The 19,480-nt window shown below is 47.1% G+C and overlaps 1 protein-coding gene across 7 annotated transcripts in view; it reads right to left on the bottom strand.

Moving 5' to 3' along the window:
* Nucleotides 1-643: 643 nt before the first annotated feature.
* The window catches only part of KIF14 (kinesin family member 14), a 51,886-nt gene continuing 33,049 nt past the window's right edge, over nt 644-19,480 (bottom strand). For 6 of the 7 annotated variants that reach the window (XM_082393976.1, XM_082393973.1, XM_082393978.1 and 3 more), the window contains 9 exons: nt 18,309-18,409; nt 14,482-14,576; nt 11,667-11,891; nt 11,311-11,492; nt 8,678-8,836; nt 7,952-8,074; nt 3,901-3,975; nt 2,948-3,086; nt 644-2,585 (listed from right to left, as the gene is read on the bottom strand). In XM_082393976.1, coding sequence (XP_082250102.1) covers nt 2,203-2,585; nt 2,948-3,086; nt 3,901-3,975; nt 7,952-8,074; nt 8,678-8,836; nt 11,311-11,492; nt 11,667-11,891; nt 14,482-14,576; nt 18,309-18,409 — 1,482 coding nt within the window. In that variant the 3' untranslated portion in view covers nt 644-2,202. The remainder of the gene's footprint in view (nt 2,586-2,947; nt 3,087-3,900; nt 3,976-7,951; nt 8,075-8,677; nt 8,837-11,310; nt 11,493-11,666; nt 11,892-14,481; nt 14,577-18,308; nt 18,410-19,480) is intronic. The other variant, XR_014245177.1, reaches the window with a different exon arrangement.

The raw sequence follows: 19,480 nt of genomic DNA, 5'->3' as shown, positions 1-19,480 counted from the left end.
CTGTCTCCTCAGCGTCACAGGGCCCCGCCCGTCACGTCACCAGCGTTCAGTTAATATGGCTGAGAGACTTCCAGAATCTGAGAGACGGGCAGGACTAGACGAGGTGGAGAGAAGGAGGGATGCTTTCCAAGTTGGCCAAAGCCTGGAGGCTGGACGCGTGGGCCCCCTGGGCGGCCCGGAGCGGGTGGCACACTGGGAGGTGTTTATAGGACTAAACACCACACGCCGTATCTGGGCATCGCTTGTTCTTGGGGAGGAGGACTCGAGGAGATAAGCTCAGAGGCTGAAGAAGAGTCTCCTGGACGTGGGCGCTGGGCACAACGGAGCAGGGGGCCCGGGGGGTGACGTGGGTCACGAGCGGCCTCCTGGCCGAGCTTCGCCCTCGGGGATGGAGAGGAAGGGGCCGACGGGCGGCTCCATGGAGGAAGGGCAGTGGGGCCAGCGTCCGGCCGGGTGACGGAGGCGTGGGGAAGGCAGGCGAGGAGTGAGACTGTCTCTGAAACGGTGACCGTCTACACGTGGCAGGTGCCCCCAGGGGGCGACCTTGTAGGCACAATGACAATGGTCTTGTGACTGGTGATGGGAAAGGATGACAGACACTAACTTTACAAACAGGAGCGAGAACTGAGATCAAGAGGCGAGACCTGTTGAAGGCATTTCCTTTATTATAATGTGTCTTGTTAGCACACATGATTCTAATAGCAAATGTATTTTCCACCCTTGGTTCAAATATCATGTAACAAGCCAGAGTATAAATATATGTATATACAAAATTTTACAAAGACAATAAAAAAATGGTTTCTGACCAATGAAGTCATGAGTTTAGAAAGCAAAAGTAAAGATTAAATACTGAAAATTAAGATAAAACCCACCAAACTAATACTTTAAGAAGATCTTCAAAGAGGATCCTTGTCCGTACACCTACTCTTCGTAAAACTTCATATCAAAGTGCCACTTGGTAGAGCATCAGCTACGACAAATACATATGGAACCTCAGAAAGAATACAAGCTCAAATGCCAAAAATAAAAGAAAAAAGAAAACAAAAGCACATTTGTTACACTGCACCATTTTAAAGCACCTGAAAACACACGGTTCATTAATACCGCAAATAAATACTGGTCACTGTGTCAGAACAAGCTCCGCCTAATGAGAAAATCATCACACTCAGCCCTGGCACCAACAGCTGGCTCCCAGCAGCCGTGCCAGGCACGCAGTCTGTCTGCGAGTGAAAAGGGCAGAGGGGAGGACCAGGTTAGTTAAAATAATTCTTCTCCAAGAAATGCTTGACATCACCCAAGCAAGGTCACTGTGTATCTCTTCAATTTACATACATTTCTGCCGTCAAAAATGTCAAACTATTTCCTTAATGGAAGATGCCTGAAGTACAATATCATCTTTATTACCTGATTGTAGATAAAGGGTTTTTAAGCTGTGAGATATAGTAAGGATCTTTAATCTTCATCAAATCACGTACAAACTCTCATTGCTCGTTTATCAAACAAGGATTATCAAGAAGAGACCCAGCCTCTGGTCTCCCAACCTCATCCAACCGTCAAGTGTGCTTCTGGCAGTATTTAATTGGTTGAAATGATACTCGCACAGCCCCTAATATGGCCCCCAACAGATAATGAAGTAACTAGTATGCCAGCAAGCCGCATTGTTAATGTAAACTATACTATACTTAGGAAGCTACTTATAATTTGGAAAGAAACAGGAAACTGTGTCCTGAACACACTATTCAAAATAGCAGCCAGTTAATCCTTCAAGAAAAGAGCTTTAGATTTACCAGTGCAAGTGAAGCTGCTCTGGTTAGACTTGTTTTAGCAGTTTCACCATAAAACTCATCGTTGCTATTTGCAGGGGAGCATAGATACAGGCACAAAAGTTTCCACTCACAGGAAAATAACTTATAATCACCACAATCAGCACAAAAACCCTTTACCGACAGGCTAGTGAGCCAACCGGAGCCTGCACGCCAGCGTCAAAGATGAACACTTCCAATTCAAGGCGATGGAAAACCAGAGGAAGGGCCGCTCACTTGGCTTTGAACTCCTAATTCCATCCTATTGCCACAAAGTTCCAACATGGTAAATACCTGTTTTAAACGGTCTGCTGGGAAACTTCCGGGTGCACACGCAGGCATGTGAAATCAGGATCCACTGCGTGTATATGTCCACGCCCAACAGGAGGCCACCCACAGACTAGAGGTCTGTGAAGCGGTCGCTCTGCTCTCCAGCGGCGGGAGACCCCCGACCAGCGCCCTCCTGGGTGGGCAGCGCGCCCTGCTCTGAGCCCCCCGGGGCCGGGCCCGGGAGCTCATACACCCGCTTGGGTACACCTCGGGTCCTCCGGGGGCCGGGCCTGTCTGGCTCACGCTGCTCTCGTCCTGCTGCTCTGAGATCCTGATCACAAGCTTCCCAGGGTCCCAACAAACCAGGTCTTTCTTCAAATTCAAAACCCAAGAGGAGTGAGGTGGCTCGAGATTCCAGCTCCCTGTGGCGGGCTCGGTCACCGTGGAGACCCCTGGCCGAGCTGCAGAGACTCTGGACACAGTCCTGGAGGAGTGCTACGTGGCCGCGGCGCCCTGTGCAAGGAGAAGGGAAAGGCGGTCACCCTCGGCATTCCTCACCACGTAGTGAGTGCTGTGATGGACTCGAGACGTCCTTTAAGCCAAAGTGACCCCTCAAGGCAATTTCAAACCACTTAAGATTATTCAGTTTATCTGCTAAATAAGCAAACTGCCTCTTAGGATCTAGTAATTGAGGCAGAGGAACTTACAGATGTTAAGTGGGAATTCAATCCCACAAGTTCCTACAGGTAATTAATGTCAGTGAAGGAGCGTTGAGCAGGCCCCAGTGAATGAATCAGGCTAGAAACGAGAAGATGTCTGAGACTCCTCAAACTGTCAAATTCTGATTAACCGTAAATCCCATTTGCAGTATATACCTCTCAGCGCAGAAATAATAATTTGAATAGTTTGCTCTAAGCAATGTTTTAACTTCAAGAATTCTGGGGCAAAATTAAGCATCTTCTTCAAATCTTGGTATCCAGAATTTTCTTCTTGTACTTGAGTTCTGAAGCTTTTCTGTGTAGATAAAGTTCATAGTTTAAAAAATATACAATAGGTTACATGGCAGTAAGGCTTATTCAAAATGATTTTAATTGCCAAAATTTTATCTTCAAGAAAGACAATGAGTTTAATTTCCTCACCAGTGCTTCACTTCTACTGATAGAAGCCAGACCACAATACAATATTAACAGTTATTGTTTTCAAAAGAAATAAAATTTTTAAAATAATTTAAAATCAAAGTCCAATATCCTATTACATGAGAATGAAATAAAACAGCAGTACCTACCATTTATTATCCAGTATCATAAAAGATAAATTTATTTAATTTTTAAGAGTTCAACTTTACATCTCCCGTTTATTTTATTTAAACAAACATTTTCAAGCCACAAAAATTTCTCTCCTTTGTAACACACTGATTATATACTTAGCTTATAATATTTTTCTATTTACCTGTGACATGAGAATAAAATAATTTATCTAATTTGCCTGTATTTTAAAATCTTTGAGCATATTGATTATTAAACACAATTTTTTAGCCTATGCTGACTATTCAAGCAGAAGCTGACAGTTACTAAGCCAGTAGCAGGAAGAAACAGATAAAACACATGACTACTACTCAATTTCTGTCAAGTATTTTATCCATCGCTAAACCTAGTAAGCTAGGACGCCAAGAGGAAGAAGCTTGAGAGCTACTGTACCTGCTTCTACTAAATGTGCACAGAGGAGTCATTGGCTAAAGACAGAAACTGAAATAAACACATCCATGCTGGAACCAAATGAAGTACACTAAACAAAATTAAACCTAAAAACAATTTAATGCTTTTCTTACTGTTTTCCACTCAGCAAAGAGGTTTTCAAGGGATTCAATCAATCCTATGGCATTAGCTTTCATCTGTTTGGTAACCTATAGAGAAAGTTAAAATATTTTGTTATACAAATAACTATTTAGAAGTATAAAAACCCTGGAACTCCATGGGATCTGCCAGGGAAAAGAGTTCTCGTCTAGTAGTCACGAGACTGAAGTGTCTAAATCATATAAGTGGAATTTCTTTCTAAAGAAATCACACACAGGGGCTTCCCTGGTGGCGCAGTGGTTGAGAATCTGCCTGCCAGTGCAGGGGACACGGGTTCGAGCCCTGGTCTGGGAAGATCCCACATGCCGCGGAGCAACTAGGCCCGTGAGCCACAATTACTGAGCCTGCACGTCTGGAGCCTGTGCTCCCCAACAAGAGAGGCCGCGATGGTGAGAGGCCCGCGCATCGCGATGAAGAGTGGCCCCCGCTTGCCACAACTAGAGAAAGCCCTCGCACAGAGACGAAGACCCAACACAGCCATAAATTAATTATTTAATTAATTAAAATTTTTTAAAAAAAGAAATCACACACAGATTCTACATTAAATGTGGATACCCTCTGATGTTTGCTATAGTAACAGCATTTGTCTACTTAAATATTTATAGAAAAGAAATTTCCAAAACTTCCTTTGGAAGGGGGTAGATAACTAATGTGTCCAGAAAAATATTACACTCTCAGAACTTTCTATGCATTCACCAGTCTCACTGAGATAAACTGAGATAATACGACACTGTATTAGTTCCAGGTGTACAGCGTGATTCAGTACCTGTATGTGCTGTAAAATGATCACTGCAAGTCTAGTTAATATCTGTCGCCTCACACAGTTACACGATTTTGTTTCTTGAGAACTTTCGGGATCTATTCTCTCGGCTGCGTTCAAACATACACCACAGTACTGTCAACCATCACCGTGCACGTCACAGCCCCGGACTCGTTTACCTTACAGCTGCGAGTCTGCACCTCCTGCCCCCCGGCCCACTCCCCCCCGCCCCACCTCTGTTTCAGTGAGCTCGGGCTTTCTAGATTCTACACACACACGAGCTCACACAGCACGTATCTTTGTCTGAGCCAGTTCACTTTCACGTGCTTTACTACTTGATGCTCAGTTGATTCTCCACCACAGCCCCGTGCTGCAGACGCACCTGTCCTCACTTTACAACACGGAACCAGACCCCAAGGCCTAGGTCAGAACCCGGGTGGGACCCCCCTCCCCCCTCCCCCCTCCCCCCCATTCTAAGCTGTTGCTTGTGCTGCTTGGTTCTGTCCTGGAGGCGCATCCTGCAGCATTTCCGCCACGCGAGCTGCTGAAGCACGTAACTGGCTTTTCCCACAGAGCCCTTCCCTGGGTCTAACCCAAATTTCCTCTCCGTGGTAAAAAAAAGACCACCCAAATTCTGTTTTTTCCGCCTTGACTCCAGCTTGAAAATATAACTCCAATGCCTTATGTCTGAGCCTATTTTGTATTTCTTCAGATATTTTGTTCTCCTTCTGTAGGTTCTTATGAGTTTAACTTTTAAGAATACGATAAATTAACCCCCGCCGTGAGCACACAGCTGTGGCCTTCTGCAGAAAGGAAAGGAGAGGATGGGGTGGGAGCAGAGGTCCACATGGAAATGCAGATCCCATCAATTCTGTGACGAGGGGCCTGACCCTTTAGCTGTTTATCTCCTCAAAGCAAGACCAGCGCCCCCATCGACAGACGAATGGATACAGAAGATGTGGTACATATATACAATGGAATATTACTCAGCCATAAAAAAGGAACGAAATTGGATCATTTGTAGAGATGTGGATGGACCTAGAGACTGTCATACAGAGTGAAGTCAGTCGGAAAGAGAAAAACAAATATCGTATATTAACGCATATATGTGACATCTAGAAAAATGGTACAGATGAACCGGTTTGCAGGGCAGAAACAGAGACACAGATGTAGAGAACAAACGTATGGACACCAAGGGGGGAAAGCCACGGGGGTGTGGGGTGGTGGTGGGATGAATTGGGAGATTGGGATTGACATGTATACACTAATATGTATAAAATGGATAACTAATAAGAACCTGCTGTATACAAAAATAAATAAAATACAATTCAAAAAAAAAAGTATTCATTAAAAAAAAAAACCAGCGCCAACACCTGCACCTGCTTCACCACCCGTTAAACACACCCACACGCACTATTCCACCTGCACTGTTCATTAACTTACTCTGCACCGGTCTGCACTCCTTGCCAGCAGAAATTCTACTCTGCAAACAGTGGTAAGTAAAGTGTTAGTGATGAACGTGGCCGCCACCGCTGCAGGGCACAGTCAGGCTCCGGCGACAGCTGCGCTGGCGGAGCGCCCCGCCTGCAGAGCCGCATCCAGGAACCCAAATCAGCTTCACGTCCCCCGGACACAATCAGACCCACAGACCTTGAGTCAGTGGCAACGTGAGCTCCTTTGGAATGTGTTTATTTTAAAAACAAAACAAGACACAAAGTGAGACAGGAAAGTGCAAGCAGAGTGTCTACGGTTAGGATTTCCTGTGCGCTGTTCTTACTCTCGTAGGATGCTCAGAGCAGCTTTAGGAAGTGAGCGTGGTGCGTCCTCACCTTGTAAATGGTACAACCGAGGCTCAGGCGGCTGCTCAAGGCTACCCAGGACCTGGGGAAGCAACTCAGCATCAGTTGTCTCCCAGCTCTGAGCTGCTCTGGGCAGAGATAAAGCCCCATCACCTGACGGAAGGACGGGGAGACCCTCCGGCTCACACGAGAAGCTTCCCCTCAGCTAAGGGAGCTAGAAATACACCAATGCAAAGGTTTCCCTAAAAGGAAAAAAGAACTCTCACTTTCCCCGCCTTCCTGTAAACAACCACCCAGAGGGGTGGGAGCCGACAGTCCTCCATGCAACTGCCTTTCCCAGATCACCAACACGTACGTAAATCTTCACCCGCGTGGGTGACCTCAGGAACCCGAGCGTCCCCGGGGAGCTCCTTCAGATGTGGTTCTAACAACAGGTGTTACAACAAGATTCTAGAACAGACCAACCTGAAAGCCACTGTCGCAAGGTTTGAACTTTTACCTTCCGAATCCCCGACTCACTAATACAAACTCTCGACAGAGAAGACTGGTGCGTGATCAGTGAGTTCCACGTGGCAGGCTGACTGTGGGAGTCAAGCAGGTAGAACGTAAGACCCCGACTCAGGGCGACCAGGTGCCCCGGCTCAGTGAAGCCATGGGACCGGCAGTAACCGCCGCCCCCCGCAAGGTGGTGAGTGAGGGTCGCCTCTACTCCGTGTAAACACCTGGTCCAGTACCTGCTACCGGGAGTTATTTAATAAGTAAACGGCTCACAACCTGTGCCACGGGTGTTATCACACATGACAGGTGAAGAAACAGGGTCAGGACACCGAGTGACTCGGTAAACAACTGCTGGAAGGTGACGGAGCCGGGTCACACACGCAGGTCCTCCTGTGGCGAGATCCAGCCTGTCCTCACAGCCCCCCCGCGAGCCAGCACTGGCTTTGTGCTCTGACATGAATCAGCTGGAGGAGGTAGGGGCAGGCCTGTCCCAGGAGGCCACCCACATCTCCCTTGGTCCTATATCTTGATACGAGACAACTGATGTGAGCTCCCCTTGTTCAAGACAGTGGATCGATAAATGGTAGTTTCCATTCTCAAGTGGAAGAGCAGAGTCCTGAACAAAGACGAGGAAGAAAAAGAGAAGCGGAAAGTGGCCACTAGGGGTCGCTGACACACTCCGTCCGCTCAGAGTTTATCCCCAGGCTGAATCCCGGCGGGCACCAGCCGCAGCCGTGGCAGGACCCGCAAAGCACTAGCCACAAAAGGGGCTGCAGTGACTCAGGTGTAACTTGGGAAATGTCACCATGAGTGACGACGTCAACAGCCTCTTCAGTAAAAAACAATCCCACACAAGCTAAAATATATAAATTTATAAAAACCTCAATCACTGACTGAGTTAAACTATTTTTAAAAACCAACTTTACGTACTGGCTGGTACTATACAGGACATTCCCTTGTTCGTCTTACCTCATCTTGGGGACTCTGCCTTCGGAGTTCACGCTCAAGTTCTTTTGCTTTTTCCAGTCCAGAATCTAGGAGACTCTCCATTCCCAAGCCTACACCATCACAAATAGCACCCATGAAATCATCCTAGAAAAAGTTTTTAAGCGTTAACTGGCAAATTCAAGTTCTATATTCTTTTTAAATTACCAAATAATTAAGTTATATTTTCTGCTTATTTTAGGACTGTAATACATTCCAAGTTGATTAATTCAACATAAGCTAGAATAAGAACTAACGGTGCATAAGGAAAAAAAATTAGCCAGTCTGTAATTTTGTATTCCACATATTATATGTTAAAGAATGTTCATCCTCTTAGACAGGACACTGTGTTGCTAGAACGTTTTAATACAATATTATGTTTTCAGTAGCATGAATAATTAAAGCAAGCAAATACACATTTTCTAGAATTACATGCAAACGTAATTACATTCTTCACGTTGGCTGGCTGAGCTCCCACCCTCCAGAACAGACGGCTACCATCAAGCCAAGGATCCGGAAGGCACGGTGAGGATCCCAAATCGTCAGGTACATTGAACCACTGAGACTGTAACAGCTTCCAATCTCCTGCTAAACTAGTAAAGTATGTGCCGCTTTGAAAATCAGACACTTCTCCTGCTTAGTGACACCACTATCAGAAGCCTCTACCGTGCCCTGAGATGAAGCCTTCCATCACGAACGCTGCCGAGTTACCTGGAGGCTGGCAGCCCCGCAGTCGCTGCTCTCCAGGGAGCGCAGCTGGTCCCCGCTAAGAGCTGCTAACTGCCCCGCGTACTTGATGGCTTGGTGTACAATTTGGATCACTTGCTTTTGAGCCTCTTTCACCATTGATGAAATATCTGAAGAGCATCCCTGTAAGATAAAAATGGACCAGGGTATCGGATACATGAGATTACCAGGGGAGGTAAGAACAAGAAGACCAGTCTGAAGAAAATGGATTCTGCATTCATCGATACAGTGACCGTGCTTCATCAAAGTCTGATCGGAACCAGACAACGTGCGATCCCATAGCTTCTGACGGTGATGACACGACTAGGATACAGGCTGCCCTCAGAGAGCTTCTGCACTAACAGGAGACGGAAGGCAAGCAGGCAGCAGCAAGACGTGAGACGGCGGCCGAGCGCTCCCTGTGCCGGGGCCGAGTGACGGATGGGTAACCAGGACACTTCCTATTATGGGGGGTGGGGAGGGCAAAGGAGAAGGAGGGGGAGGGAAGGGGGAGGGAAGACCTGAAACCCTGCAAGTGAAAGGCTCCCCCACGTCCCCCAGAGGAGCGGGGAGGGCGGCTCAGGCACCCCTCCTGGGTCTGCCTCCTGGAGTATGCTACCTGCATCACTGCAAGGTAAGGACGCTCAAGCTACACTTGAGCAGAGTCTAGTTCCTAAATCCAGTTTTGCCAGCTGAACTTCAGCGTCTCCTGAGCTCAGCTGACCTCCCTCCAGGTCACCTGTCCTCTCCGTCCTGATTCCTTATGGAAAGCATTTCTCACAGGGCAACAGGCCACAGCCCTAAGTTACGGTCAAAGTGCTCTTCCTCGAGACGGAAGAGACGGGAGAACGCTCCACCCCAGCTCCTCTGCGGTCCTTTCTTGGGACACCAGCCCACTGACTGACCGTCCCAGCAGCCTCGCCAGGTCGGCACTGCTGCTTCACTTTCTAGGTGGGGGACAGGAGAGTCACAAAGTCTTTGCAAGGACACACGCACACCTAATCCAGCCCCGGTTCACACACTGGACTTGCAAATGCCAGCGGTGGGTTGGGTTTGGTTTTTCCTATCCTGCACCACCTCCAGAATCTGAGGCCGACCGAGTCACCCAGCCCTCCCGCCTCCACACGGCTGGAGCCCAGGCGACCGGGGGTGACCCTGCGGCCCGCGCTCTCAGGGCCTGTGCTGTCCGAGCCCTCCTGCCCCTGCCCCCGGTCCCCACCGGCCTGCAGCCCACCCTCCTTATGATGGTTACTCTGTTTCCTCGTGACATATATCCAAAGTGACCCTTCATCCAATGTCAGTTTATAATTAATTCAATAACAAGGACCCAACCGAGCATCGATCACACAGCGAGCCCTCATGAGAAAGGACACCACATTCTGTCCACCTGCCGAGAGCTCACTGCCCACACTGGCACGGTGCATTAAACGGCATAACGGGTAACGTACAGGGTTATTATCAGAGGAGCTAATAGGAGGAACGTGTGGCCAGGTCTCGGGGAGCCCCACAAAGACCTCCTAGGGGAGAATAATGGACAATGGAAAGCAGACGTCTAGTTTCAACACTGGACCAGTACGTTCAGTCAGTCAATAAAGAGAGCCTCCCAGGAGGCATCTGACGCAACTAAGCATCCACTAGAGCAGGAGGGCTGGAACGTCTTGGGAGGCACTACAGGATCTGTCCAAGTATCTAGAACACTTTGCTACAAAGCCTGTCCCTCTGGGTTTCTGCCTTGGCCCCTCGTACGTGCGGAGTCTCTCGGAGGAGGTCCGGGCATCAGCAGATACGGGGTCTCTCCAGCATCAGCCCCCATGTCCTCCTCCTCCAGGGCTCCCTGGTCACACGGCTGCCAGAATAAAAATGCACTTCCCAGAAACCTCCTTAAAAGAAGGCCCCTTCTTCCATCCCGGGCGCTGACCCTCCCTGGAGCCCTGGACGCGGCAGACACAGAGCCTGGGGCCACGCTCGGGGCCCAGCCGAGAGCTGCACGGAAGGAACCGGGGTCCCGAGGCAGCCACCAAGCCCGCCTCCAGATTTCATGAGAGAAAGGAAGCTTTCACCTTACCTCTTCCTACAGCCAAGCCTCATCTTATCTGACTTCAGGTAAACAGGGAAACAAGATTACTTTCCTTGCCCCTGTGCCAGCAGGCTTGTGACTAACTCACCGCACGCTGAAGCCCCACCCGTAACCAGAGCGAGACCCCGACCCCCTTCCCGGCAGCCCCTGTGGAGGGCAGTGCGGCCTGGGGGGCAGGAGCACACGCTGGGCCCGCGGCGACCTGGGCCCAAGTCTACGACCTACTAGTTGTGAACAGTGGACACACCCTCCCTGGCCTCCACTTCCTCACGATAAAAGGGTGACAACACCAGTGCCCACGTCCGGGGCTGCGGTGAGGACTGAAGGAGTTAACATCTGTAGTGCCCGGCGCGCAGAAAGCCCTGGGGAGTCTCGGTGCCGTCAATCAATCATCCAACATCCACAGTCTTGGGATTTCAACACAGAAAGGGCTTCTGAAGATCCTAAGGGTCGAATTTTGGGCAAGACGCGAACAGGAGAGAGTCGATAAGCACTTGCTGAACAGATGAGCTCTCCCAGCGAAAACCCGAGATCACTTTACCTGCAGAAACAACCGCAAGCAGCCTCCCAGCTGCCTCACTTCCCGTCTCAGCTCGGCCGGCGGAGCCCCCGCGCCGGCCCCGGCGGGGACACCGCTCAGCCAGTGTCTCGTCAGCACCACGAGCCGCTCGAAGGCGCTCGCCACCTGCACAGCGAGCGACTGGTTTGCTCCATCAGAGAACACTTCGAAAGAAGAAGAAAAGTGATGAGAAGAAGTGGCCCCCAAGCACGAGAGCTCACGTCTGATCCGCGTGAAGACACTGTAACGTCGGACACCGCATGACAGAGGTGGCAAAGCCACGCAAAACAGAGCAGGGGACCACGGTCCTCGCGAGCGGGCGGGCAGGGGCTGCTTACAGTTACTCGGACTGTCTTCGTCCTGGTCCTCATGAGCTCTGGACACGGCAAGTACCCCGTCGTGGATTCTAAGGAAATTACTAATCAAGTTGTCCGCCACAGTGCTTTCTTCGTCATCACTCTGTCCAAGAAGCTCTAATGATGAGCCAATCAATTCCTTGCAAACCCCGGGAAGAAAGGATTCTGCTGAGTCTGGGTACGCGGGGCTTGATTTCCCCACGAAGCCTGTGTCGACAGAAAACAGCCACCTTAAGCCTCGTTTCCAGGGACAGTACTTGCAAACAAACCCATCAGTGCAAGTGGCTACAGAACACTGGTCACACATTCCAAGTAGGCTATTCCTATTTCAAGACACCCTTATTTCCATACACCAAGCGGAAAACACAATTCCACAGAAGAATCCATCAACCTCTCAACAGCATCCATCCATAGCTGAGCAGCTACAGACACAGATTACAGGGAATCCAAATATCCCACGTAACCATTGGCTTAACCTCCTTCTTTATTTACTTTTTGGTTAACACCTAAGGAACTGTAAATTGGTGAAAACAATGGCAGTTGCATAAAATAAAATAATATAAACACATTAAATATAAGTAAAATAAGCTTAATTAATTTATAAGCTGGAAAAGCAGGCAGTAATAGAGCAAACGACATTAGAAGGACGATCTCTCGGCAGCTCTTCCCGTGACAGCCCCTGCTCTAGGTATCCTACAACCAAAAGAGGTGAAAGCCTAACAGCTGTCTACAGTTCATCTATCACATCTTGGGGAGACAGGCTCTCAGCATAATTTTCGAAGCACCGTCCAAACCAGAGGTAAACGGAAAAACTTGTAAGAGCTCATTTGGCGCCTCTGGAAATAACTTTATCCCGGAACGCTAACACGTGAGTAGGGTTCTCATTTAATATGCACGATTAGTTTTCTGCTCTACTCCCTAAGCCATCAGAAACAGCAAACTAAAAAGCAGAGTAAAATACAGGCACCAGGTGGGGACTATTAAGATTCGAGAGCCGAGACAGGAGCTTGATTTGGGAAGAGAAAAGGGCTGCCAGCCCAGAGCTCTGTCACTACAGGGTGACGGTGACAGCAATGCCCCTCCCGTCACCACGGACAGTAACCACGTGACGCCTGCTTAGTGAGGCACCGCTATGAATGCATCCCCAAGTCCAGCATCAGCGTGTCAGAAAGACTTGTAAAAATCTGGTTTCGACATACGGCCCCTAAGGCGAGAGGTTCAGACACTGGCTCGACTTTCCGAAGCTGGCAGGCCTGTCCTCCCCGACTTCGCAGCCCCCCGGGCAGGTTCGCACTAAATGCACACGTGGGTTTCCAGCTCCCTCTCTGAAAACTGCAAACAAGCAAAGACCTCTTATATGTCTGACTTCCCCTTGTATCTTAATTTTTAAAAAGGGCCCTTAAAACATGACCCTGGAACACCTGAAACTAACACAATGTTGTAAATCAACTATACTTCAATTAAAAAAAAAAAACGACCCTTGAAACAGGTTTAGTTATCTGGAAAAGGTACCTTTGCAAAACATCTTACTCTCAAATAATACTGAATAAATAAGTTGCTACCGCAGATATAAAAACTTTAATTTTGCTGGTAAACATAAAGTCTATATTAAACAAGTAGTAGGATAATAATTATCTTCCTAAAAGATAATTTTATGATTTAAAAAAAAAAAAGAAACCCTAGTGTCTTTATTTTAAAGGCAAGATGAGATACAATTTCTTTCATGGCTACTCATATTCCACTGACACCTTTATCGAAATAGACTATTACATTACAGAGTAATTGTAAAACTCCATTTACTCAGGCACAAGTGACATTCTGTAAAGTGTAAGGCGTGCACATCTTAAGCGTACAGCTTGTCTTTACATACGTGTACCCCGCACGACCCCCGCTCAGATCAACACATGCAACGCGCCCACCACCGCTTTCCAGCAGGCTCCCTCATGACCCACCATTCTACCTGAACTACTCGGCTTCTCTCACGACAGATTAGTTTTGCCTATTTTTGAACTACTTATAAATAGAATCATGTGGAATGTACTCGTTATCATCTAGTTTCTTTCACTCAACATAGTGTTTCGGGATTCATCTGGGTTGTTGTACGAATCAGTGGTTCTTTTCTGTTGCTGTGCAGTAGTCTGTTGCTACCAGGCAGTAATTTTAATTATTACAGGTACTTACACATATAAATTACAGTGTATCCCCCCTTCTTATGAAAATTAACATAGTCAATATTGGCATAAAATAATTATTCAGTGGAATAATTCCTATAACTTTTTCTTTTAAACTTTTAAAAATTAAAGTAGCTTTAGACAAATCATGCATATTATATAAAATCCAGAAGAAAACGAAGGATATGCTGTGAAAAGGACGTCTTCCTTCCTGTCCCGTCCCATCCCCCAAATGCCCTGGGCAACCAGCGCTTTCAGGGAGAGCATATTCATTTATAAGCATGTTTGTATACATCTTTTTTCTCCTCCTCACACATACGATATCCTGTAATACATAATCTTCTACACTTTGCCTTTTTTCACTTAGAAGAAAACAATATCCTCATACGTTTTTGAACAAACACGCGACTTCCACATTTGAACTAGTCACTCAACTAAAGGCTTGGAATACATCACAGAGCACAGAGTTTCAGAAGTGGGCGGGGTCTCCGGTCTGCCCTGTTTACAGAGGAAATGGAAGCTTCCAGGAGATGAAATGATTTGCACAAGAACAGGAAACAAGATAGTGGCAGAGACAAGACTTGGTGCTATTCTCAGTAAACAACAAAGTCTGATGAAAAAAGTACCTGACGAGTGTGAAGAATGCAAATCCTGGGCCGCGTGGGCCTCTATGCCGTGCAGACAGCCGGAAACCCTCCTGTTCTTCATCAGGCTCCTGCTCCTGGAAAAACAGAAACCGTGAGGTTAGCGGCTACACTCCACATGGGAAAACGCGAAGGACACAGCTTTAAATTCTCCAAAGAGAAGGGACGTCCACAAGAATGTTTTCCACGGAAATCTTTTCATCAAGGGTTACATTAATTTGGTTCACCGAACAGGAACTTACTATTTTCAGGTACTAGTCTAACCCTACAGTTCATTAGCTGAATAGAACAAATGCACAGCTGACCCGCGAACGAGGCGGGGATCAGGGGCGCACAGTCAGCCCTCGGCACACGCGGTTCCTCCACCTCCGCAGACTCAGCCAACCCCAATCCTGCCGTGTTCGCTACTGAAAACCCGTGCTGTTCGAGGGTCAGCTGGCCTACTATTCACAGGCTCTGGATACTGTGGTTAAGACACAGCAAACAGGGCTTCTGGGCTCACGGCGCTTACGGTCCACAGGAAGTCATGAGGGCACGGAGGGCTGCAGAGGCGCTCGGGGGGAAGGACTCGGCCCCAGAGCCGGGAGGGCGCCCGGAGCGAGCCCGGGGCCGACCTCGGATGCCAGCTAAGGGAGCGTGGACTGATCCTGAGCAAGTTATCCTGGGAAGGGTTTCAAGCAGGGAAATGGTCCCGGTGAATAAATTCAAGTAAACGTTTGCTGCACAGGGCGAAGAGCACAGCACCGGGAAGCGCAGCAGCGGCCCAAGGCAGGCGGCGACCCCACGACCGGACCTTCAGCAGCGCCGCCTGCCGCCTCCCCCCTGCACTCACGCCTCCCCCTGCTTCCGCATCACCACCCGTATGGACCAGCTCTCCAAACCCCAGCTCCAGCCCCCGTGTGTCAGGCTGGGGCCCCAGACCTCAGTCCAGCGGGACCTTCGACGTCTTCTCCTTAACAGGACCCTCTATACTGGTGGCCACTCACAGAAAAACGCTATTTGTTGAAAAGATGGTTAAACAAAAGCATTCTATCTGTAGTCGCCTAAATGTTTCAAACATAAAATTTCCCCATGAATTCTTACGAGAGAAACACAGAATTATGACTGACAACAGGGAGAGAAACTATCAATTCTCACAGGTTACAGTTTTTTTACTTAGTAGCGAAAGAAAAGCGTACATTATCCCATTAAGTCTGAACTAGGAAAACTTATTCTTTCAACACAACTGTAGTTAAACAATGTTTAAACTCAAATTAAAAAATGCTTGTCACATTCCTTTCAAAGAATTTTTACTTAACATCAGGGGAAATTTTACTTTTAACTGTCAACAGCACATATCAAAATTTATACGCCACCAAACCGGTCTATTTCACCACAGAAAAAGCGTGGCACATCATTGCCTAGAAGCTCTATAATTAAGAGTCCATTACCTTCAGGCATTCTCAGAGTCTGCAATTCTGTCATAAACATTCTTGCAAGGCTGAAACTTCATACACAAGGTTTCTGACCAAGAGCAATCCATGTTTTTTAAAAAATGATACTTTTAAATTATAGAAGTTTTCAAAAACATCTCTGCCAAATGAAAACACCTGATTTCGAAATCTTAGAAAATGTTGTTTTGATTTTTCAGTAACAATTTAAGTTTCTGTTGATTCCCTAATTATCAACCTAAAAGTCAGCGGGATTTAAGATGTAAATTATTAACCTTCAATAGGATAAAATTTTAATGTTAATTCTTAATGCTCATATTTGATCCACACGTCTAAGTACACAAAACTTATACCTGTTTATAATAAAACAATAAGAAATCAGTACTTTTTAAATCTAAAGGAATTTATAAACCACACTCTCATGAATCTGTAGGGCTGGTTTGAATTCTGGGAGGCTTATGCCACTCTGGGCTGGTGCAAGTGTCCCAGGCCCCATCTGCCCAATTCCACTCCAGGACGAGTTTGCTCATTTTAGTGCCAGAGCCCACCTCTGTTTTGACGTCCTCAGGACAAATCACCTAAAGATATCACTTATCTTTTCATTGGAACTGGATCAGAAATCATATCCTCTCTGTATCCCAAGATTTCATGTTATTCAATACATATTAGGTGCCCGATAACAAGAACTGCCATTCACAGAACAGCCACGGACAAGGTTGGATCTCAAACCCTCACAGCAACCCTGCATCATCACCGTCATCGGTCCCGTATCGGAGACCACAGTGGTCACCGGAGAAGCAGCTGCTCCTCACGGGTGCCCCTGCCCTGTCTCCAGCTCACAGATGAGAAAACTGAAGCCTCGAGACGTCCTGCCCTGGGCGCCCGGCCACATGGGGCCAGCACGAGGACTCAGGACTCGGTGGGACCTGTGACTCTGCACAGCACGAGCCTGCAGCGGACGCACTCAAGGAGCCCAGAGTCTGTTTAAAGCACACGCTCTGTGTTTCCTTCGGCTTGAGATACGAGCTGCCACGTACATAACATATAACGTGAACGCGACGTCTTGGCTATTTCTTACTCTAGCTTAGCAGCTAGAATGCAGGAAATAAAGCAAAAGTCACAGGTAATTAAGTAGTTCCACCTCTTTGAGGAGAGTTTATACAAATGAGTTTAAAATAAGCATGGTCAAAACCAAGAGAGGCCTAAAAAGGTTTAGAACCCAAACGGACTCTGAGCTGTGCTGAAGGCGATGAAGTTGAAACTACATTTAACCAGAAACTCGCTGTTCTTCCCTCTGCCACAGAGAGGCCGGTGACTCTGGACAAGAGCCTTACCTCTTTAAACCCTTCGTTACTTCGCCTGTCAAATGGGGGTAAGGAGAGCAGCAGTTCTGCGGTGAATGAGACTCTGCTCAGCAGGCACCCAGTACACGTTCTATCTATGGTGATGCTTCTGCTGGATGAAACGCCACTGACCTTTACAGCCTGAAAATTCCCGAATCCCTTCTACAAAGTCTTAGACCTCAGTGTACACCTGGATGACCCCCAGGAACCTCAAACTCACCGCGTCCAAAATAGTCTCCTTACCGTCCACCTCAGGGAACACCACCCTCCCCTAGTCGCTCGGCCAGGACCCGCCTGCAGCCCCGCATCACTGTCACCCCACACCAGCCACCGAGGCCCGTGATCCTGCCTCGCGGATGCCCGTAGACCTCCCCTCCTCCGCAGCCCCTGCCCAGCCTCGGGTCAGGTCTTCATCAACCTGCCCCACCCCAACTTTCCTCCACGCCAGGTCTCGGAGGGCAGGGAGTATTCTGTACTTATCCTCGTATCCTCAGGACACGGCAGCCAGCAGTCCTGCTCAAAAACCGAAGCAAGGGGCTAACCGAGTGCCAGGACGAAGGCCTTCCTACTACAGCATGCGCCTCGCTATAACCTAAGCACCGGGGCGTGCAGAAGCAGCAGCCACTGACGGTGGGTCTTGCATGTCTCAGTCAACAAGCAACACGCGTCACGTACAGGAGTCCTCGAGCACCGTGATTTAGTGCTCTGAGGCGCTCAGACTAACTTAACGGCATTCCAAACTCTATAGCTTACAATCAAATGTCATAGACTATGCCAGGTTTTTGAGAAAGGGTAAAGTAATAAACACTGTTCATCTTTATAGGAAATGAGATTTATGCCAGTCTAAGTTGTTCTTAAAACTTATATGGTAAAATACTGAGGATATTTCTTCGTATTCTAACTGAATATAAACATTCTAATGCCCTAGGTGCTGTAATTTGATCAGTGACATACTGGGTTCCCTTCCCAGATATCCACCATGACAACAGATAGTTCTTTTGAGAAGGAAGAAAGCCAGCAACACAAATGTCCTCACCTCCTTCTGGAAAATGAAGACACTGGAACATTTGTGATGTCAGGTTCCCATTCATCTTCAGGGTCGCAAAAGACATCTTCACCCTTGTTACTACAGTGGCTCTAAGAAAATTAAATATATAGTTTCTAGTAATTATGGGTTAAAAATGTTTAGCAACTAAGGGAAAAACGTCTCCTTTGTTGCATTTATAAAATTCACAAAATTATAGATTATCTAGATAATGTTAAAAGTAAAAAAATCGCATTCCTGATAAAATTTTTAAAAATCACATGACACTAGGAATTATACTAAAAGAGATCTACTAATAAGAGCAACAGAAATCATTAAATAATTCAGAAATAATAAACGTGATTTAGAAAACATAGAGAAAACAAAAACGATAGCATCCTCAGGAGAAAAATAAAAGAATAATCTGACAACATTAAGGGGACCTAAATAGACACTTCTCCAAAGAAGATATACAGATTGCCAACAAACACATGAAAGGATGGGATGCTAAACATCACTGATTATTGGAGAAATGCAAATCAAAACTACAATGAGGTGTCACCTCACACCGGTCAGAATGGCCATCATCAAAAAATCTAGAAACAATAAATGCTGGAGAGGGTGTGGAGAAAAGGGAACCCTCTTGCACTGTTGGTGGGAATGTAAACTGATACAGCCACTATGGAGAACAGCATGGAGGTTCCTTAAAAAACTAAAAATAGAACTACCATATGACCCAGCAATCCCACTACTGGGCATATACTCTGAGAAAACCATAATTCAAAAAGAGTCATGTACCCCAGTGTTCATTGCAGCTCTATTTACAATAGCCAGGACATGGAAGCAACCTAAGTGTCCATCGACAGATGAATGGATAAAGAAGATGTGGCACATGTATACAATGGAATATTACTCAGCCATAAAAAGAAACGAAATTGAGTTATTTGTAGTGAGGTGGATGGACCTAGAGTCTGTCATACAGAGTGAAGTAAGTCAGAAAGAGAAAAACAAATACCATATGCTAACACATATATATGGAATCTTAAAAAAAAAATGGTCATGAAGAACCTAGGGGCAGGATGGGAATAAAGACGCAGACGTAGAGAATGGACTTGAGGACACAGGGAGGGGGAAGGGTAAGCTGTGACAAAGTGAGAGAGTGGCATGGACATAAATACACTACC

This window comes from Balaenoptera borealis, assembly GCF_965194805.1.
Source record: "Balaenoptera borealis genome assembly, chromosome: 1".
NCBI lineage: Eukaryota > Metazoa > Chordata > Mammalia > Artiodactyla > Balaenopteridae > Balaenoptera > Balaenoptera borealis.
Note: the sequence above shows the minus strand (reverse complement) of the source record. Positions and strands in the feature narration are given on the sequence as shown.